Genomic DNA, 22,427 nt, shown 5'->3' with positions numbered 1-22,427 from the left:
CATGGGTCGTTAGAGGGCCCGTTAGAATCGATTTTATGGGCCGTATTGACGAAGCCGTTGGGGTCCGAAAACCCCTGGCCTCCTTTGCCGCGAGACTTTGGCATTTCACTCATCATCAAAAACTGGTTTCACACTTTTACCATCCCGTAAAATGGTTTCGCTAGTTTGCCATTATGAAACATGTGCAACCTGCTGGAATGCCATTTGGTGACTTTATATCTCAAAGAAAATGAAAAATGAAGTTTTCTTCCACTCCTACCCCTGCCCTGCTTTCTCCTTACACGTCGTCGTTCCGCGTTCGTGGTCAAAACGGATCGACGTAGCAGGTGACACCGTGCGACACCTGCTCGGCGATGGCATCTTTGGCGCCAACGACAAGGTGTGGAGGAGGTAGCGCAAGGCGGCCAGCCTCGAGCTCCACTCAGTCGAGTTCCACGCGCTCATGGCCAGCTCGCTCGTCGAGCTCGTGCACCACCGGCTGCTCCCGTGCTGGCCGACGTGGATGCGTGACGAAGACGGACCCTCTCCCCCTCTGTGCTCCGTGGCCGTCGCGCTCGGCTCGCCTTCCGGCGGGGGAAGCCACGGCATCGGCACACCTGAACCTCAGGTGCGGGGCTTGCCGGGTCAGGCCGACGACGGTGCTACTCGTGCCGTGGGAGCACATCTGCCTTTGCGGGCACTGCTCCAACTCCAGTCGTGACAGTGTGGCCATCGCGTGCCCGATGTGTCGTGGTGTCGTCGGCACATGGCTCACCGAGGCCACCCCTCGCTGATGGCCCTCGGTCTCACCGTGCCCGTTCATGACCGAGTCGAAGGGCAAGCCCACGAATAGCCTCGCCGGGGCTAGGTCGTCCACCTCGTGACTCTTGTTGCTGTGCTCGCCGGCGCCGAAGAAGCGGCCTACGAGCCCGGCGGCCCCGAGGTCCCTGCTGCAGCCACCATGCCTCGCTGGTGGGAACACGACTCTACATGGCGAAGGCGAGTGGGCGGTGCTACCGCGGGGGCGGGCGGGCGTCGCTGGAGGCTCGCGGCACTGCCGTGGGGGTGCGCCCGCTCGGAGAAGAAGCGCTCGCTCGATCCGTTTCTCCTCCCTCGGTTCCGTCTGTCCGTGTGCTATCACATGAAAGAAGAAGGAAAAAGCAAGGGGCAAATGTGGAAGAAAACTTTGTTTTTCATTTTTTTGAGATCTAAAGTCACCAAATGTCATTCCGACGGGTTACACATTGTTTTATAATGGTAAACTAGCGAAACCATTTTGCGCGACGATAAAAGTGTGAAACCCAGTTTTCTAGGGGTGAAATACCAAAGTCTCTTTGGCCGCCCTAGCTTCCCCGCCGCCAGTGTTCTCCACTTCGCCGCCGCCCTAGCCTCCCCGCGAGCGGGACGCTAGCCGCCGCCTCCCCCAACACCGAGCGGCTCTCCGCGGGTCCAAGCCGGCGGGATCCGCGCGCCCTGTCGTGTCCGCCTTCGCCTCTGAGGCAAGCTCGCTGGCAGCCGTCGCCGAGCAATGGAGGCGCTCCGGACCGCGGAGGCGGAGCTCACGGTGTACGTGCACCCCTCCAACACCAAGCGCGTCCGGCACGCCGTCAACCGCCAGCTCAGCGCGCTCCTCTTCACGTGCGTCCGCTATCCTTCCCTCTCTCTTCGGTCCATCTCCTCCCTATGCGTCTCGCGAAGCTAGTGTTCCTTGAACTACCGCTTTCTTACGCATTAGGATTCGAATCGCTCGTAACCGGCCAAATTTAACCGATTGCGATTTTGTCACAGGAGAAAAGCGCGAAATGTGTGGTGATTGTGGCTGTGGGGGTGGGTAGCGTCGCTTTTTATCTGCTAATAAGGCTTGAGTTCCGAGCAAATTGATAGGCGTCGAGTCCCCGGAGAGATTATGCATGAGCTGTAGGGCCCTTGTTTTTCGTCACATTCTTATTGCCACTTTCGGCAAGCTTTCTGTAGCAAGTTAGTTTGACTGTTGTTTGAGCAAAATTTCTTGCCACTTTCGAGCTGCCGCAAAGCTTTCTGTAGCTAGTTTGATTATTGTTTGAGCAAATATGTATGGTGCTGATTCATATCAGGTATGATGACCGTTTTGATGGCGTGTTGCTGACGCATGAAGTTGCATTCCATCTTGGCAACGACAAAGAGGGCAAACCCAAGAAAGATGAAAATGGTGAACCCAAAGATGAAAGTGGTGAACCCAAATCTTGTGTCAAAGGCAAAATCAAAGATGGAAGTGGTGAACCCAAAGATGAAAGTGGTGAACCCAAAGATGAAAGTGGTAAACCCAAAATTTGTTTCAAAGGCAAAATCATGAATGGCTTGGTGCCATATTTCGGCGTCCAAGTGCGTGCCAATCTGCTTCTCTTCTCTCCCCAACCGGACATGATCCTTGGTAAGTTGGTTTGTCTGGTGAATTTGGGCACTGTTGGTTGTAGTATTTATGTAGGCAGTAGACCTGATTGACTGCGTTTAGTATCAGCTCATGCCAGCAAATCAGCATGTTACTAGTACCTGGAGATACTACAATATTGAAACTTTCTATCCTGTTGCTACAAAGTTTTATCAGTGCTTTTGCTAATGACTGATCTGCCATCATATCTTGTGGGATGAAATAATAACTTGGCCCAGTACAGATGTGAAATGCATAGCTCTGATGCTTAAATGTTTGCTAATTTCAGAAGGGATGGTTGAAATGCTTGGAAAGGAGTCAATCCATGCCATTGTTTTAGGGGTTTTCTCAGTGGCAATTATGTCTGAAGATATCCGTGAAAAGTTCAAATTCAAAAGGGTAAGTTATATTGAGAAAAAGAATGTTATTTTGCTGTGATGATTTGAGACTCCACCTTTTTCTATTAGTTTATATTTGATTTGAAGCTTCTCTAGTTTCAGTAATTTAGTGTTCATGTATCAATTTCCTCTTTTCTGTGTCTCATAAATAGTATTCAGTGAAACAAATATCCTTGGAAGTGGGAACAAAGCATGGAACTGTTTGTTATCAGAATTCACAAGCATGTACTCTTTAAAAATACTCCCTCCGTTCTGTTTTATCTGGCGCTAACACTATTATTCCACATACCAAGAACAATTTAATCCAGCTTTGTTTTCTATATTTAGTGGAACCGTTATCAATTGCATGCAGCAAAGGGAAGAGAAGCAGGCCAATGGAATTACAGATCAATTATGCATGCACGCATGCATGGAGTGGGAAAGGCGAAAAAATGCTTGGTAACTGCTGCATACCATTTAATAGGAGCGCATGTTATGGTGCTAAGCCACGGCCATTCTCAGAAACAGAAACTAGCTTCCGCCGCATTAAACAGAACGGAGGGAGTAATGTATTAAACTATGACGCCGCAAGTTTGCCTATTTATTGTAGATGGACAGCCATGACTTGTTTCTGATCTTTTAATACAGTGCAGCTTTGAAGGTTTTGACAATATTAGCACCAGCTTTAGGCCCGTTTGGCATGGCTCTAGCTAGGAGCCAGAGCTGATAGGAGGCATGCCAAACGGGGCCTTGCTCTCTTCTAAAAAAGTTTGACCATTTGGGGAAATAATTTGGAGCTAACAGGTGATTTTTTAGAAGTGTCGAAAGTCAAGATTCCCCTCAACATGAAACTCCAGTGAAGCTTGAATTTTTATAAAAAAACTTTCCTATACTTGTGTTTGCACAACAAAATTTTTGTGATGTTCTTCAGACCATTGTGAATATCAAGTTATACTGCTGAAATGAATGCACTTTAGTTCTTCATGGGCTGGTGTATGTTTTTTGTGACTACAAAACTTATCTTTGTTGTAAAAGCCTGCGTAATTGTTAATTTCATCAAGGCTAACCAGTCTCTTGAAAATGCATGCATAACTTTTTTTAATATATTTTAACTTTTGCACAGAAAAGTGATGGAGGGAAATTTGTGAGCAGCACAGATAAAAAGCACGTGATTAAAAGAGGAACAATGATAAGGTTTTCTGTCAAAAGGTATGGGCTGATCTTGTTCTCTTTTTTGTCAGTCTAACATCGTTTTTCTCAATATTTTCTTTTTTTGATTTGAAACACATCATTTTTAGAAGTCAAATGTAGGCACAACAAACATACATAGATTTGAAACACTTCTACATTTTTTTTCAATTTTTGTTGTGCCATCTATGTATGTTGCCCATGCAGCTATGTGCCTATGTACTGTTTGACCATGTCCGATGACCTAAAACAAGTGATTGTGTTACAGCAGCACTGTAAATGAACTTGAGCTTATCAATTTGTACATGAGAAGTGAAGTACATCACAGTTGCTGAAATGGATTGCTGATGCTCCACATTGTGTGATCAAAATAAATTATTTATGTTTCTTCTGATATTCAATCACAGGGTGGATACAGAAATGAATTGTCATATTACTGGATCATTAATCCCACCTCACACTGGATGCATGCGTTGGTTGTCAGTACATGACACTGAATATGCATCAGAACTCAAAAGGTCTGGATATACAAACACATGTTTTCATGTTACTATTAAACTGCTATATCTTATACCCAATTTAGCCTCTCTATTCAAGCTTTGTGCTAATAAGTGTGCTGCTCAAATCTTCAGTGATGAAAGTAGATCAAGGGATACAAGCACCAAAATTGAGCAGAATGAACAAGAACACAGAATACTCAAGAATGAAGATGGCATGGTGAAATCTGAACAGCCATATAAGTCCCGAAAGAGGCGGCACATTGAGGAATGACATTTCATTGAGGCTATGGAGATCTTTGTTTAAATACAAGAATGTATGTGAAAATCATGTTCGCTTCAATGGTTCTGCTGCCTGTTGATGTTTAATTGGGGGGAGAAGATGCCTCTCCAGTTGGAGATAGCCTGTTCCCAGTAGTTTCATAGAAATGTACGATGATGTAAAACGAATCGAGGGATGCATTTGCAAATGATCACCTTTTTTTTAACAAGACAGTAACTGATCTCATCGAAGCAACCACTAGGTTTAGTGGCAAATGGCAAACCTCATGTTTCAATTATGGCTCTGGCTTATGTTGGGTGTTGTGTCGTCTTATATCCTGTAAAATGCCTTTTCTTTGGGGCAGTCGTGGTATTTTTCTTACATTACACTCTTTTGTAGACAAAATACTACTATCAAGGCAAATCAAAATGCAGATGACTTCAAAATTATTGCTGATCTAGCTGCGTGTCATCGGTATTTGAATGGAGCATGATTGAAAGAGTTGCACATCCAATTGAAGCATAACTGAAAGAGTTGCGAACCCATCATAACCAATTTTGTATCAAGCAAAATCTGAAAGTTCACACCCAAAGTTACCCAAAGTTTCCAAAACGATGTCAATGACGCTCTCGGACCTTCTGGTATATGCACAGGTACAACAATAATAACATGGGAATAATGTTTCTTGTTTGTCCTTATCTACCACATCTCAATGTTGTCCAGCATCTCACCTTGAACTGCAACCAAGACAGCCAAGTTGCGAATGGCCTACATTTAGCAGCATTTTATACCTGGTATAAAAAGAGGAGTCCTTGAAACCTGAATGTTGAGCGATTGGCCATTCATTACCTGCTGCAGATCCAGGAGCTTCCTCTTGTTTGCAAGAATGAGTAAAATAGTTAAGGCTATAATGCAACTGATCTGCAAATAATAATCCATTGAATATTCTTGAGCATTGAGAGTGATAATTCACTGAAGTTCTGAAGAATTTTGATTGAATGCAACAAAGTTCGTGGAATAGTTTTGGGCAAACTAAGCAAACGGCAGCGAATCGAAGGTCGAGGGTTCTATGTGAAAGTCATGTTTGCTTCAATGGTTCTGCTGTTTGTTGATGTTTACTGGGGAGAACATGCATCTCCAGTTGAAGAACCCGTCCTTCAGCCTGTTCAGAAACTACTGCCTCGGTGTTATCGATCTCCCAAGAAACCAGTAGGTATAGGCCTTTAGTTGCACACCCAATATATCAAATTTGAATCAAGCAAATCCTGAAAGTTCACACCCAAAGTTTCTCTTCCAAAGCAAAAAAGAAAAAGTTTCCAATACGATGTACAGGACTATCTCGCACCTTCTGACATATGCACAGCTATAACAAGAATACTAAAGGTAATCAACATGGGAACGATGCTTCTTGTTTGCTGCTTATTTACCCCACGACCATGGTTTCAAGGAGAGGATGACGATGAGGATGATTATCAGGAGGATGATTATGCCAATGCAAGTCCATTTTCGCGTGTTCTTCTGCAGCTTCTTTGCTTTCTGGAGAAGGTTTGTTCCAGTCTGAATATGTTCAACTGCACCTGTGACCTGAGTATAGATATAGCAAAAGTCAGAAAAAATGAATCTTTCAATAAATACAGTGCTAATAATTCTGTGGCCAGTTCCCTTCTTTTAATGTTTAATGAAATATGTGATTGCAGGTATCAAGAAAAATAACAACAATTGAGTGACAAAGCATCAATCATCATACCTGCGTCTCAATGTTGTCCAGCATCTCACCTTGGGCTTCAACTAATACAGCCAAGTCGAGGAAGATCTGCATTAAGGAGAATTTAATACGCGGAACAAGTGTGGAGTCCTAGAAACCTGAATCTTGGGAGATTGACCATTCATTACCTGCTGCAGATCAAGAAGCTTCCTCTCAATCTCTTTCACCGTGTCATGGCGCTCCTGGATCTCCTGCAGTGTGTCCAGTACCTGCAAATGCGAGAAATTCACCATCCAGCTCTGTCAGCATCCAGGCTGAAATTCTTGCAGTTATATAGGCTGAAAGAATTAGTACCCTTCCTCGCCCTTGCTCCTGAATTGCTCTCTGAAAGATTTGCTCGCCGTCACCTGTTTCTATCAGCTTGTCGATTGTCTGAGTTTTGATTCCGTGTTAGAAACACAGCACATGCAGGTTTGCTAACAATAAGCCTGTTCGCTGGTTGATTTCAGCCAGCTCAAACCAGCCAGTCTATAGTATTTTTTTCTCACAACAAACCAGCACCAACCAACCCAAACCAGCCCAGAAACCAACTAGCGAACATGCCAAATGATAGCTTGAAGTTAAGACTATTTGTATTCTCTTACCTCTTCATCAGCACGCTCGCCCGTTACTGTTTGGTTGGATATTTGCAATAGTGAATAAAATAATTAAGCTATAGTGTAACTGAACTGCAAACAATTAAAAGTATGTTTAAGAGTTTGAGAAAGCAAACCAGTAAAAACACGACGCTCCACTACATCACGATATTCCTTCTGGATTTCTTCTCGTAATGTCTAGGGACATGCACATACATCATAGTAAAATTGCATGCCCATTTACAAACAGACATTTATAATCTTTAAGCAGCATAAACTGACATTTTCAGCTCCTTTTCAAGCTTTATATGACTAAGCATTCTACAGTCATAAAATCACTGAACACACATTTTGGCTGTATATTTAGCGCCATTTCTAGTTAATAAGCATGCAGAAAACATGTTCATCATGTAAATTACGCACAAGAACTGGAATTTGAAGTTGAAAGGAGTTACCTGAAACTCCAGTATACGTTCTCTCAACTTCTTTGTCAATGCACTGCAACAAGATCACCAAGCAATCAATCATATCAAGAAACAGATAAAGAGGACAAGGGCAAGCAGAAAATGATTACAGGGACCTTACACAGTGGTTGTTGTCCGGGACCGGTCCACACCTGATCCCTTACCAAATCCTGGCTTTTCTCTGTTCGCAGCATTCTGGGGAAGGGTAATCAGCACAGCATAAGATAGATGGTAAAATATATAAGCAGCCATAACTTATTATCCATGTAATTACTTCGCATATATTTGCAGGAAACAAGTGTAAAGGAGGGAGAAAACTAACATCTTTGTTCAGTTGCTCTACTTTTGACTTTGCAAGCCGTGCAATCTTTGTCACTTCATTGACATCCTTCTCCATGCGTTTTTTTACCTCTACAAGTAGGAAAGAAATCATCATTAGTTGTATAACATTTGAGGAGGAAAATGCCAATGCTGTTCTACATGCAGAAAAGAAACCGATATGGCGATATCCCATATTGTACCTTTCATCGCAGATGCCTTCGTGACAACTTTTGACTCCTCATTTGAGTTCTGCGTAAATTGACAGTCTTTAGATGTAGGCTAATATTGTTCAGTCAGCAAACAAGCAAAAAACATCTGGAATAAATATATCAGACACATTCTGAAGTAATGCCATGATAGCGCCAGAACATAACAGTAGGCCATAATATACTGGACTTAAATAATGCAACATAAAACAGCTCCAATTTGATGTTGGCAGTCACCTGAAGGTCCTTCAGTAACTTTGTCAATGTGTTGAGCAAGTTTTCAATCTCCTTGACCTGAATTTTGTGGTAGCACGAAGTTTAATGCGTTAGGCTGCAACCATATTAAGTCGTTGACCACTTCAGATTTTCTTTCAGGAAGAGATCAAATCTGCCAGACAGAAACACACGGACCTGTTTGTAGAATCCCTCAAAACCTGGCTGCGCAGAACTAGTCAGGTCACCCTGCAATCCAAGCTCGATGTCCACATTTCCTGGGGCCTGCTCCCTTTTGCCGAGCTCAAACGAGTCCTGCCAAATCGAGATAAAAAAAATGATTTGCAGAATACACGTCTACTTTTTCTTCACAAAATCACAGAGATAGACTCCTCTTATCTTATATACAAAGTCAAAGCAGCCAAACAGGACTGTGGATTGCAAAAGGTTGGACCAGAAAAGTCCTAAGGCTGCCATTTACATATCAAGATTGAAAGTTTCAAACCATGATGTTTCGTCAACTAAAAAAAGTGATCATGCCAAAGCTCAAACTACCTCTTTCTTTCCTGTAAGCTGAAAAAAAAAGAGAGAAGAAAATCTCCAAATGCTGACGTTCAAGCAGAGCATGTTCTGAACAACTCGAAATTTCCACGGATAGCTCCACCAGGCAGGCACGAAGAATACCATCACTTGGCACCAAATTTTTTTATCAAAAAAAAAAAAAACACATATTCTAATTCCAGCACAGAAAGTCCCAAAATTTCAGATTTTCCTTAAATGGCTACACGAGTAAGAACAGCAGGAAGGAGAAGATCGTTGCCTCTTGCCAAAGTTCAAAGAAATAGGAGTGCTAGCAACATCTCAAAATTTCCATAAATAGCAAGACGAGCAAGAAGCCAAGAACAGCAGGAACAAGATTATCGATGCTCATGGCAAATTAGGTCACGAGCAAACTAAAATAAGATAAATAAATAAGTTGGCACGCGTGAACCGATCAAGGCCGATCCAGTGATAAAACCACAACCGGAGCAAGAACATCTGAAAACCCTGACGGCCTTGATCTTCAAAGCAAAAGTAAACCATGAACCCATTCTTGACACGAGAAGCGAACTAGGAAAACCGCAAGCAAGTGACACGCAAAGACAGCAAGAGGCGAGAACGGCGGCGGTGCAAACCGTGAGAAGGCTCCTCATCTATCCTTGGCCTGCCGGCGGCGCAAGAACGCGCGGGATAGGCGCCGGAGAAGGCGAAATTCTTGGCAGGCGCGTGTTCGGACGGGCGGGGAAGGATGGTCTGGCTGGAAATTCGCGGGCGGAGCGGAGGAGGAAGGAAGCGTCCGCGGCAGCGCGGCGAAGAACGGAACGGTTGAGGCGCGTGAGAGGGGTTTTATTGGCTGGACTGCGAAGAAGAGGATTCGGCCGCGGTCTCCTCTCCTAGAAGACTTTCTAGAAGTTCTTTTTTTTTTCAGTTGTTTGTGCTGGCTGACTGCTGAGAATGATGGGTGTAGCTTTGCTTGGTTGGTAGTGATAGAGGGTATTGTTGAGTATAGTCATCTCAATCTGTATCCATCTATTTTGTACTTGTAGCTATTGTGATTTGCAAAATGTATTAGATACTTAGTGTGAATAAAGATCACAAGCCCACAGAGGCTGTCAAACTCGTCCCGGTCGACCCCACCTGCTCCAACGGCCGGGCGCTGAGGATTAGCGCCACCCTCGATAGCAAATAGGAAGCCGTGCTCGTCGACTTTCTCTGCGCGAATGCCGATGTAATCGCGTGGAGTCCCTCGGACATGCCGGGCATACCGAGGGAGGTCGCCGAGCATGCCTTGGACATCCGGGCCGGCTCCAGACCGGTGAAGCAGCGCCTGCGACGATTCGACGAGGAAAAGCGCAGGGCCATCGGCGAGGAGGTACAGAAGCTTTTGGCGGCCGGATTCATCAAGGAAGTGTCCCATCCAGAGTGGTTGGCTAATCCCGTGTTAGTTAAGAAGAAAAATGGGAAGTGGACGATGTGTGTAGACTACACCGGTTTGAATAAAGCGTGTCCAAAAGTCCCATTCCCATTACTTCGAATTGACCAAATCGTTGACTCCACTGCGGGATGCGAAACCCTATCTTTCCTTGATGTGTATTCCAGTTACCATCAAATCAAGATGAAAGAATCCGACCAGCTCGCGACTTCTTTCATCACCCCATTCGGCATGTACTGCTATGTGACTATGCCGTTCGGCCTCAGAAACGCAGGGCCACATACCAGCGATGCATGACCCAGGTCCTTGGCGAGCACATCGGGCGAACCATCGAGGCCTACGTGGACGACATCGTGGTCAAGTCCAGAAAGGCCAGTGATCTCGTCGATGACCTGGAGATAGCCTTCAAATGCCTCAGAGAGAAGGGCATCAAGCTCAACCCCGAGAAGTGTGTCTTCGGGGTCCCCCATGGCATGCTCTTGAGATTCATAGTCTCGGAGCGCGGCATCGAGGCTAACCCAGAGAAGGTCTCGGCCGTGACCAACATGGGACCAATCCGAGACCTCCAGGGAGTGCAGAGGGCTATGGGATGCCTTGTGGCCCTGAGCCGCTTCATCTCGCGCCTTGGCGAAAAAGGCTTGTCCCTGTACCGCCTCTTGAAAAAATCCGAACGCTTTTCTTGGACCCCCGAGGCCGAAGAAGCCCTCGCCAAGCTCAAGGCACTGCTCACCAATCCTCCCATCCTGGTGCCGCCGACCAAGGGCGAGGCCCTCTTACTCTACGTCGCCGCAACGACCCAAGTGGCCAGCGCAGCCGTAGTGGTCGAGAGGCAGGAAGAGGGGCATACTTTACCCGTCCAACGACCTATTTACTTCATCAGCGAGGTGCTCTCCGAGACTAAGACACGGTACCCCCACATCCAGAAGCTGATCTACGCCATAGTCTTGGCTCGATGCAAGCTGTGTCACTACTTCGAGTCCTACCCGGTGACCGTGGTGTCATCTTTCACACTGGGAGAGATAATCCAGAACCGGGAGGCCTCGGGTAGAATAGCCAAGTGGGCCGTGGAACTCATGGGGGAAGCCCTATCTTTTGCACCTCGGAAAGCAATTAAATCCCAGGTCTTGGCCGATTTTGTGGCGGAGTGGACCGACACCCAACTGCCACCTGCTCAAATCCAGGTGGAATGCTGGACCATGTACTTTGACGGGTCCCTGATGAAGACCGGGGCAGGCGCGGGTCTGCTCTTCATCTCACCCCTCGGAGTGCACATGCGCTACATGATTCGGCTCCACTTCACCGCCTCCAACAACGCAGCCGAGTATGAAGCCCTCGTCAACGGCTTGCAGATCGCCATCGAACTTAGAGTACGGCGTCTCGACGTACGAGGCGATTCGAAGCTCGTCGTCGATCAAGTGATGAAGGAGTCGAACTGCCATGACCCCAAAATGGAGGCGTACTGCAAGTTGGTATGTCGCCTAGAAGACAAGTTCGACGGTCTCGAACTCAACCACATTGCGCAAAAATTCAACGAGGCCGCGGACGAACTAGCAAAGATGGCGTCGGCACGGGCCCCGGTCCCCCCGAACGTCTTCGCCAAAGACCTCCACAAGCCTTCCGTCGACTACGCCTCGGCGGCAGGAGAGGGCCCACCGGTCGAACCCATCGCAGGGCCCGAGGCCCACTCTGTCACCGAGGCCCCCGCGGCCGAGCTCGAGGCCATGGAAGTCAACGCGGAGCCTCCCGAGGCCAACCAGGGCGCGGACTGGCGAGTCCTGTTCCTTGATTGCCTCGTTCGAGGAGAGCTTCCTGTAGACAGGACCAAAGCCCGACGGCTTGCGCGACGAGCCAAAACTTACGTCCTTAGCAACGGCGAGTTGTACAGGTGAAGCCCATCTGGTGTCCTCCAACGATGCATCACCACCGAGGCAGGCCAAGCCCTACTTTGGGACTTGCACGCGGGAGCTTGTGGGCACCATGCAGCGCCTCGGACGCTCGTCGGAAACGCCTTCCGCCAAGGGTTCTACTGGCCAATGGCGGTTGCTGACGCCACCAAGTTGGTACGCTCCTGCGAAGGATGCCAGTACTATGCGCGGCAGACGCACCTCCTAGCCCAAGCCCTCCAAACCATCCCCATTACATGGCCATTTGCCGTATGGGGACTCGACATGGTTGGGCCTCTGCAGAAGGCCCCCGGGGGCTATACCCATTTGCTGGTAGCGATCGATAAGTTCTCCAAGTGGATCAAGGCTCGTCCAATCAATCGAATCAAATCCAAGCAAGCGGTGCTGTTCTTCACTGATATCATCCATAGGTTTGGGGTTCCAAACACCATCATCACTGATAATGGGACACAATTCACCGGCCACAAGTTCCTGATGTTCTGCGACGACCACCACATCCATGTGGCCTGGTCAGCCGTAGGACACCCTAGGACAAACGACCAAGTAGAACATGCCAACGGCATGATCCTGCAAGGCCTCAAGCCAAGAATATACAACCAGTTGAAGAAATATGGCAAGAAATGGCTTGCCAAACTCCCGTCGGTCATCTGGAGCCTGAGGAACACTCCGAACCGAGCCATGGGGTTCACACCGTTCTTCCTGGTCTATAGAGCCAAGGCCATCCTCCCCACTGATTTGGAGTATGGTTCCCCGAGGCTACAGGCCTACAACGAGCAAGGCAACCGCACTGCCCGCGAGGATGCCCTCGACCAACTGGAGGAAGCCCAAGATGTTGCACTGCTACACTCGGCCAAGTACTAGCAAGCCCTACGACGCTATCAAGCCCGGCGCATTCGAAGCCGAGACCTGAAGGTGGGTGACCTGGTGCTGAGACTGAGGCAGAGCAACAAGGGCCGCCACAAGCTGACCCCGCTATGGGAAGGGCCGTACATCGTCATCCAAGTGCTAAAGCCCGGGACCTACAAGCTAGCCAACGAGAAGGGCGAAATCCTCACCAACGCTTGGAACATAGAACAACTACGTCGCTTCTACCCTTAAATTTCCAAGCATTATATACATCTCGAAATACAATAAAGAAGCGTTCTTTAGTTATTCTAATTTTTCGAGAAACCCCCCGAACCTATCGATGGGGGATCAGCGTTATGATAACGCTACAAGGGAGACTCGGCTCTGCCTCTGCAGAGGTGCCCACCGCGGGGCTCGAACAAGACTCGGCTCTGCCTTTGCAGAACCGAGCCTCCCTCGGGGGCTAGAAGGGGGGACCCCCCCTAAGTCCCAGGCACCATTTTTTAGTCGTTTTTTCGAGAAAAAAAATTCTACGCCAAAACTCTCTCGCGCACTCCGACAAATCGATTGTAAAAAACCTAAGGACCAAAAGTCTGTCTCAGGGCCAAAAGGCCGGCCGAGCCACGAGATGGCCTACGCCTCCGGGCTACGGCAACTCCCTCACCACCTTTTGCCCAAGGGGCAGCTTAGGCTCCGAGGAAGTTTTTTGCAAGTGATATGTTCAGAGACGAGACAGAGGGCAGAGGCTCGGAAATACAATAAAAAACAATTAAAAAATGTATACGCATAAGTACTTTAAAAAGTCCTCGACGGCCATAAGCGTTATGGTACAATAATGTAAATCCTAATCTATTTACATGGCCCCTTTGGTCCAGGTCAGAACTTAGGGTCGCCAGCATCAGCGATCGGTGCAGGAGGAACCACCTCCTCTTCGAACAGCTTGGGCAGCGCTGTGCCAGGGGCCTCAGCCGCCTCCACCAGCTTCACGACCTCCTCCTCGGCCTCCTCGTCATCCTCAGCCACGACGTAATCGTCGCTGATGGCCTCAAGGTCGATGCCGATGTAGTGCGAGGAGACGACGGCCAGGGCGCACTTGACGCCCGTATGCAGCGCCCCCTAGAGCCGCTCGTGGACTCGGCCGCTCAACACGATCAAGCAGCTCCTGACGGAGCTGCCCGACTCGACCCCCCGACATCCAAGGCCTCACAGGCGGTACGGGCGGCGCTCTGCAGCGCGTTGTGCTCCTAGATCTCGGCCTTGAGCACCGCCTGCACTTCAATGGAGGCCTTAGCTGCCCGAGAGACCTCCTTCTCCAACCCTACGCCAAGACAAGCGGGATGGGGTTAAGCGCAAAAGGAAATAAGCCGAACAGGGGCGAAGGCCTATGGGACTCACCCTCGGCCTTCTCTTTCCAGCTTTGGACCTCGACCCAAGAGGCCTTGGCCACCCTAGAAGCCTCCTTCTCTAGCTTTGCATCACATCGGGGAGTTAGGGGTCGAACGTAAGAAAAACAAATAAAACAAGGGGCGTGGCTTATCGGGACTCACCCTCGGCCTTTTCCTTCTAGGCTAAGGCCTCGACCCGAGAGGCCTCGACCACCTTGAGAGCCTCCGCCAGGGCACCTTTCATCAGCAGGTGCACGCCCTGCTCCGCCCCAAGCTACCCGACGACGGCCTTGGCAGAAGCCTCCACTTGTTCAGCCCGGGACCTGAAGGTGTCCCGCTCGCCGGCCACTTGGGTCAACTCCTCCTCTAGCTCCTGATCCACGCCGCCAAAGGGGTGGCCTGCTCCTGAGCCGTGGCCGCCTCGACCTTCATATCAGCACAGCGAAGGCGGAGGTCCTCCACCTCCGTGCTCCACGCTGACAGAAACTCATTGGCATTGGCGAGCAAGTCCTTCTGCTGCCGGAGCTAGTCCCAGATATCCCTCTCCTACCGAAGGAACAATGACTTCCCAAGGGACCGGGCCTCGAGCTCCTAGATAGGCAGAACAAACGTCAAGCACCACGAGAAAACTCAGGGAAAAACGACACATCATAAGAAAAGAAGGCGCGTACCTGGGCAACACCGGGCAGGTCGTCAGCCACGACGGACAGCACTGTCCGCAACGACTGCTCTGCCAGATGATGGAATTGTTCGAAGGAGTCCCAGCGCCCCCCTCAGCCACATCCTCGAGGGCGAACAGAGGCTCCCCGTCAGGGTTGTCCTGGCTCCGCCACAAGACACGCGGGCTATCCCACCCGCAGGGCTTGGGTTGTACCCAGACGAGGGCCGAGCCCCCCTCGCTAGAAGTCAGACCTAGCTGCTCTGCGGTGCTGGCCACCTTGGCGTCCGCCACCTCCTTCCCCTGAGAAGTATCATCGGAGGAGATTGAATGAACCTCCACCTCCCGGGCACTCTCCTGTAGCGGCGGCGGGTCTTGGACCAGGGGCGCTACCGAAGCTTGCCCCACCTCCGTCTCCGCATCCTAGGCCGCCGGCTCTGTCGCGCCCATGCTGGCCTCCGTCGCCTTGGCCTCGGTGGCCCCGGGAGCTCTAGCCTCCGCCACCTCGGCCTCAGAGGTCCTAGGGGCCCTGGCCTCGCCCTCGGTGGCCTCAGCAATTGAGGGTGCCTCGGCTTCACCTAGCTCGAGGGCCTCGGCCTCGTAGGGCGTAGGCGCCTCCTCCCCTGCTTGCTTCGTGGCTGCCTCGGTAGCCTCCCCTTGGGCGACCGGCTCCTTCGGGTCGACCTTGGTCGATGCCGTGCCACGTTGTATGGCGGCCTGTGCCTCCTCCACCCATCGAGCGGTGGAGCTGGTGCTCACCTTGAGCGCCTTACGTGGCGCTAGGACAGGCACATCCGCCTGACGCTTCCAACTGAAAACAAGGCACTCACGAGGTCAGCATACGACCAAAGAACGAGTGGGAGATGCTGCAAACTCCACCGATGAAACACTTACCTCGAACGGGGACACAATAGCTTCCGCACCGTGTCCCTCATCCTCTGCAACGGCGGTGGCGGCGGCGGTGGCATGGCCTTCGTGTCCATCGGTGCCGGTCGGCCCTCGCCGGACTCCAGCGCCCCCTCGACCCTCTGCGGAGGTGGTTGCATCGCCCCCGCCGTCGCCCGCTCCACCTCCGCCATCGAGCCCATCGGGTTGATGGCGCGCTTCCCCAACGCTCGAGTCTCGGGAGCCTTAGCCCCGGGGCGGGCGATCGCTAGCCCCGAGGCGTCCTCTCCTCCTCCTCCTGGAGATACCAGGCCGCTCGCCGATGCCCCGGGCACTGTCTCCCTGACGTCAGGGAGATGGTCTAGGGGACCCCACCCTGCCTCGCTCTCGTCATCATCGCTCGAAGAATCCATCGACGACGGTGATAGAGACGGCTCCATCGGGAGACCATCGTGCCTCTGCTGCCAGCGATGTTTCTCCAGCTCGTCGCGCTCGAGGTTCTTCCTCTTGCGCCTTGCCTCCTCGGCGTCCTTCCGCTCCTTGTATGCCTCGGCGTGCGCCCTATTCACTGCCCGCCGCTCTGTGTCCTTGGGAACGGGCGGCAGGGAGGCTCGCACATCCCTCATCCCTATAGGAATAGCAAACGCGAATAAGAGAATAGATCGAGAATGTAAGGAGCAAGGAGGCCTCGGGGGCCGCAGTGGCGCGTGACTCACCAGAGAGAGGTACCCCTGTGACGAGCGCATCGGAAAACAGGGTTAGACCACTGCTCCTCAGTCGCCCCTCCACCGTCTCTCTCACCCGGCGTAGAATCTCCTCGTCGGAGAGGGCGACGGTGGACAACCGGACGCCATCATTTGGCTCATCTAGTGTCATCTCGAACAGGCGCTGCCGCTGAACCATCAGTGGCAGCACCCTCCGGCGATGGAAGGCCACCACGACCATAGCCGCCATAAGGCTGCGGCTGCATAGCCTCTCCAGCGCCTCTAGAAGTGGCCGCAGCTTGGGCTGATCAGCCGTCGGGACGCCGTACCTCCACCTCTCTGGCTAGCTGTCCATGACCCGCCCGGTATAGGGAGGAAGCCCGCCGTCGTCATTATAGAGGTAGAACTAGCTGTTGTACCAGCGACGGTTGGATGACGTGAGCTGGGCCAGGATGTAGAGGGGCTGCCGGTCTTGGCGCACTTGGAGAGTGCAGCCACCGGCCCTCATCGCCTTCCGCGTGCCCGTCGTGCCCGCCGGCTTGGTGGTGAGCCCCGCCCAAAAGAGGTGGAGCCACAGCTCCCAGTGGGGGGCAATGCCCAGGTACCCCTCGCAGACGGCGACGAAGATGGCCGCCTGCGCAATGGAGTTGGGGTTGAAGTTGTGGAACTCCACACCGTAGTAATGCAGGAGCGCTCGCATGAACCGGTCCACCGGCAGGCCGAGACCGCGCTCGTGGAAGGCCACGAAGCTCACGATGTAGCCATCGCGTGGCCTCGGCTCCGGCTCGGCCCCCGGAGCAATCCACTCCGGTCTGTTGGGGTCGGTAACCGAGCGGAGGAGGCCGTCGTCGACAAGCGACTGCTGCATCGCCGCAGACACATCGGACGGACCCCAAGGATCTACCTAGACGACAACAGCGCCGCCGGCCATGGGTGCGGTTTAGAATGCGGCTACAGTGGTAAGGCGTGCTCTCGCTATCCCTCCCTCTCCCTCTCGCCTTTCCTCCCCGTTCTCCCTTCTTCTCCCCGGCGCTCTCTTCCTCTGTTCTAGCACAGTTAGCAACCGCTCGAGGGCAAAAAAGGCGAACGTAGGCAGGCAGGGTAAGGAGGGGAGGGGCGAGGCTCGTCACGTATTTATGAGGGAAGGGGGCGAAATGGACGGGCAACGAAACCGGAGAAATTTCCCTCAGATCTAGCGCAGTTAATCCGGATCCGACTAAACTGCCCACGCGTCCACCTTTTCCTTATTAACTGCGCACGCACAATAACGTCCCATCTACAGACATCGCGTCGCATCCGACCACAGCAACGGCAGGCGCCATTCCGTCTCCTCGAGGAACCGCCTCAAAAGGCGCAACCGCCGTTGTCAGCTGGTGGGAAAGGAATATTCCCCACCTGATTCCTTCCAGACTAAGGAACTGGGCACCGAGCCCGTTACGGTCCAGGGGTTCGAAGGCTGGGCCCCCGAGGGTCTCGACAGCCGCCCCAGGACAAACAGAGTCAGGGATGACTATAGGTGAGCCCATACATGGTCGAGGCCCAAGCAAGCGATTGCTTAGGATGTCCTAAGTCGTGTCCGAGACCGGCAGGGAGGTCTCTGAATGGGATCCCACCGTAGGGAGGCACCGAGCCCCCAGGGCCAATCGAACGGCCCTAGGACCCACTAGAGAAGCCCGCTGGTACTCTTGAAGTGTGTCTCTGGACCACTAGCTGACCCCTATCGAATGGGGCACGGGCCTCCATTTGGACTTACCCGATAACAGCTCACTGGAGGTGTCACTGCTCGCGCCCACCGAGGGTAGCCTGGCATACTCCACCCCTCCTTCCGAACGAAAAGGATGCGCGAGGGCCACACAAAAAAGACAGAGAAACTCCTTATTGCCCTCTTGCTCCACGCAGAGGCTCGGGGGCTCACCCTGCAAACAAGTCGAGGCCCAGCAACCCAAACTAGCACTCGGGGGCTCGACAAACACGATAAAGGGCACCGAGCCCGTTACGGTCCAAGGGTTCGAAGGCTGGGCCCCCGAAGGTCTCGATAGCCGCCTCAGGACAAACAGAGTCAGGGATGACTATGGGCGAGCCCGTACATGGCCGAGGCCCAAGCAAGCGATTGCTTGGGATGCCCTAAGTCATGTCCGAGACCGGCAGGGAGGTCTCTGAATGGGATCCCACCATAGGGAGGCACCGAGCCCCCGGGGCCAATCGAACGGCCCTGGGACCCACTAGAGAAGCCCTCTGGTACTCTTGGAGTGTGTCTCTGGACCACTAGCCGACCCCTATCGAATGGGGCACGGGCCTCCACTTGGACTTACCCGATAACAGCTCACCGGAGGTGTCACTGCTCGCGCCCACCAAGGGTAGCCTGGCATACTCCACCCCTCCTTCTGAGCGAAAAGGATGCGCGAGGGCCGCACAAAAAAGACAGGGAAACTCCTGATCGCCCTCTTGCTCCGTGCAGAGGCTCGAGGGCTCTTCCTGCAAACAAGCCGAGGCCCAGCGACCCAAACTCGCACTCATGGGCTCGGCAAACGCAATAAAACCCCTCGCTCAACATGAGAAAAGCCCCTGGAGGAATAAATCCACTCCTCCAGGGCCTCGGGGGCTACACCAGGTGGGTGCGCTCGTGCGCACCCACCGAGGCCTCGAGTACGAAATACCATCCTGCCAGAAGCTACCGTGAGCCAAGTCTTGTCAAAACCTTAGGAAGAGTGCTCACACTCTCCTCGAGGCTCGGGGGCTACTGTCGGGTACCATAAAAAGGGGTCCACTAAGCAAGGACCAAAAAACTCGCTTAGACCTTATAAAAATCAAAACTAAGAGACAACCATCGGCAAACCCCCACCTCATCCGAGGCTCGGCTGGGCCGCTCGGCCCACCTCAAACAATATCCGGGCTCACCCGAAGCGGGCTCGGCCCAGAACGAAACCGCAAGGCCTCGGACGAGGTACTGACTCTCTGCCTCGCTCGAGGCCCCAAACCGCAAGGCCTCAGACGAGGTACCGATTCCCCGACTCGCTCGAGGCCCCGCACGTAAGGCCTCGGACGAGGTACCGACTCTTCGACTCACTCGAGGCCCCGCACGTAAGGCCTCGGACGAGGTACCGATTCTCCGACTCGCTCGAGGCTGGCTCGGCAACAACCCTGTCGCCTCCGCCTCGACCGACTTCTCTGACAGGACGTCACGTCCAACTAACGCGTTCAACCACTCCCGCAACATCAACCGAACGACGGCTCGGTACAGCAGAGTGGCCGACGAGACGTGAGTCACATTGACGCCATGCCGTCCGGGACAGGACGGGGCAGGGGTTACCGGCCGCTGTGCTCGGCACTTGGCCCATGACTGACACCCGTGCTGCACTGTGCTGCCTAACCCCTGCTCCGAGGACAGCGCGGCGTGGAGAGTCATGACCGGGTCCCTGTAGCCTCGGAATCGACGTACAAAGACCAACTGCTCCCTCCGAGGCTCGGCTATCCGCTTCGGGGTCTCGGTAGCCTCGGGACTCGCGCCCGCCGAGCCCCCCACAATGGTTCAGCCTCTGCACCGACTGGGCCTCGGCTCTCTATGTTGTCAACATACATCGACCGGCACGTCGTCCACAGTATGCGCCATGCCCTGCGTCAAGCCATCACAGGAGCTCCCACGTCGCACGGGATCAGGCGTGACCGGCGCGTCGCTCCAGTGCACCGAGGACAAGACCGCTCCATCGACCGTGCCGCCACAGTGACAAGCTGCGGGGCTCGGACATGCCGCCTCCGCTCACAAAACGCCACGTAGCAAATCTATGTACCGTCGCCGTGCCTCCCTTCGACTATAAAAGGGAGTGACCGGGGCCGCTTCTAGGGGGATACGAGCTCACAGACTCACACAGAGACTCTAGGGGGATACGAGCTCACGGACACACACACGCGCAAGCAATGCGCAACGCTCTGTAACACACACGCTTCCTCACTGCAAGAGATCAACATCTCAAGCAACTCACGCCACTACGCAGAGACCTGGGACTAGCTCCCTCTCTCGCCCAGCTTGTAAACCCCTACTACAAGCACCTCGGTGCAAGGAATACAAGATCGCTCTCTCAGACTGGACGTAGGGCACCTATTGCCTGAACCAGTATAAACCTTGTGTCTCTTTGCATCACCATCCGGGATTAGGGGCACACAGTACATTTTTACTAGTCGGTTGAGGGCTCGCCGGTCCAAAACACCGACACATACATATGAAAAAAAAATATGAAACATTTGAAACAGACGCTTGCAACACACATATATAGCCATTGCAACATATGCCACATCCCGATTTTCTTTTGCAACATCCATATGAAACAATTGCAACATACCTCTGAAATATCTGAAATACTTGAAACATATGCTTACAACGTGCACTTTCAACGTAACACCTGCTTAAGAGAACAGAGGCTCGTCGTCATGTGTAGTTCACCGGAGTGGCACCGACGGTACTTGTAGGCAGCAGTGCGGCGTCGGCGGCTGCACGACACGGCGGGGACGCAGCAGCCGCACGACTGGGCAAGGGTAGCCACGCGCCACGCCTAGCAAGGCCGGTTGCCAAGCGACTTGGAGGCGGCTGAGCGCTGTGCCTCGAAGGAACAGGCAGTGGCGGCAACACAAAAACGAAACGGCGCAGCGAGCGACTCCTTGCAGCTGAAAATGAGTGAGTGAATTGGTGTGTGGACCTACGTAGAGAAGCCCAAGCAGCAAGCGCACGTTTACATCTGACGACGAGTTAATGTGTTCGATGAAAAGCACCGTCCGGACGCCCTGTCCTAATCATTTATAATGAGAGACTGGGGAGAGAAAAAAGATCGAGAGCCGGTGCTGAGGACCTTGATGATGGTGACTCCGGCGGCACGCTCACCAGAGAGCAACCGCGGGGACGCCGTCGCGTCTTCGCCGCTCGGCTCTCTCCCGAGCGAAATGCACAGGTGGAAAAGAGTTAAGGTTTGGAAAGGGAAGCCAGCATTGACGGCTTTGTTCGGCGCGTGGCCGATGCCGACATCAACCGATAATATGGGTTGAGGGCTTGACGCCTCAGATTTATGCGGAGTGCTCATGAGTTTTTCGCGACCGTGCCTTGGCACGTTTTCATTGAGAGGAAAAAGGTTTTGCAGTACAAACTAACACGGTAATCCCCACGACCCTGAACCCCTGTGGCGCATTAAGAGTCTATTACATACAAACAGTTTGGCGACCAAACCACAAGAACTCGAAGAGACCTAATCAAAGAAGAGCAAGCAGCGACTTCAGTCTAGTTTAACCGGACAACATCCAAGTATTAACCTCTTCAATGATCAGACGTAGCATCTCTTCCGGCGTAGAGCAGACGTTTCTGAATGTTCTCGCATTCCTCTCTTTCCAAAGCATCCAACCGACCAGAAAGTGGAGAGAAAACCACGCCGGTCAACTTTAGGAATAAACTTTCTAACTCGCAACCACCATATAATGACATCCTCACCTGATCAAGCAAATGTAGTTTGGCAAGTAACATTGTCCAAACCTGACGGCTAAAGGCACAGCCCACGAGCCATGATGATGTGATCCATGGTCTCCGAGGCCTGACCACACATGGCGTGTTCGTCATTCTGTTGCAGACCATGGCGCCTCCTTCTCACTGCTGTCCAGCATCTTCGGTGATGTACCAACCTGCAAAAGAAGAACTTCACACGAGGTGACGAGGAGGTGCGCCTCTCTTCCATAACTACTTTGCGCCCGGTGGCCTCGTCGATCCGATGAACATAGCACAGTATGCTGAGGCCGCAGAGTACTCCGGCGAGAGATGCACATCCTCAACCATGACATCACTG

General features: G+C 52.0%; 3 protein-coding genes across 3 annotated transcripts; 1 reads left to right on the top strand and 2 right to left on the bottom strand.

The window, feature by feature from the left end:
• The first annotated feature begins 1,320 nt into the window (after positions 1–1,320).
• Positions 1,321–5,093, top strand: LOC136505407 (uncharacterized). The gene is made up of 6 exons (XM_066500560.1): positions 1,321–1,617; positions 2,073–2,389; positions 2,676–2,785; positions 3,887–3,972; positions 4,359–4,469; positions 4,584–5,093. Exons 1-6 carry the CDS (start codon positions 1,508–1,510, stop codon positions 4,720–4,722), a joined length of 873 nt encoding a protein of 290 aa, XP_066356657.1. The 5' UTR covers positions 1,321–1,507; the 3' UTR covers positions 4,723–5,093.
• A 606-nt stretch (positions 5,094–5,699) lies between these two features.
• Positions 5,700–9,657, bottom strand: LOC136505406 (syntaxin-132-like). The gene is made up of 13 exons (XM_066500559.1): positions 9,430–9,657; positions 8,453–8,569; positions 8,279–8,335; positions 8,036–8,084; positions 7,837–7,925; positions 7,636–7,709; positions 7,506–7,548; positions 7,188–7,248; positions 7,060–7,085; positions 6,770–6,847; positions 6,604–6,684; positions 6,458–6,523; positions 5,700–6,294 (listed from the first exon to the last, which is right to left on the bottom strand). The coding sequence occupies exons 1-13, from the start codon at positions 9,445–9,447 to the stop codon at positions 6,130–6,132; spliced, it is 924 nt and encodes a 307-aa protein (XP_066356656.1). The 5' UTR covers positions 9,448–9,657; the 3' UTR covers positions 5,700–6,129.
• Positions 9,658–13,852: 4,195 nt separating this feature from the next.
• LOC136503491 (uncharacterized) lies at positions 13,853–16,849 on the bottom strand. The gene is made up of 4 exons (XM_066498553.1): positions 16,621–16,849; positions 15,914–16,532; positions 15,476–15,830; positions 13,853–14,092 (listed from the first exon to the last, which is right to left on the bottom strand). The coding sequence occupies exons 1-4, from the start codon at positions 16,847–16,849 to the stop codon at positions 13,853–13,855; spliced, it is 1,443 nt and encodes a 480-aa protein (XP_066354650.1).
• Between the last annotated feature and the right edge of the window lie 5,578 nt (positions 16,850–22,427).

Source organism: Miscanthus floridulus, chromosome 14 (genome assembly GCF_019320115.1).
Source record: "Miscanthus floridulus cultivar M001 chromosome 14, ASM1932011v1, whole genome shotgun sequence".
Lineage (NCBI taxonomy): Eukaryota > Viridiplantae > Streptophyta > Magnoliopsida > Poales > Poaceae > Miscanthus > Miscanthus floridulus.
This window is presented reverse-complemented; position numbering and strand designations above follow the sequence as displayed.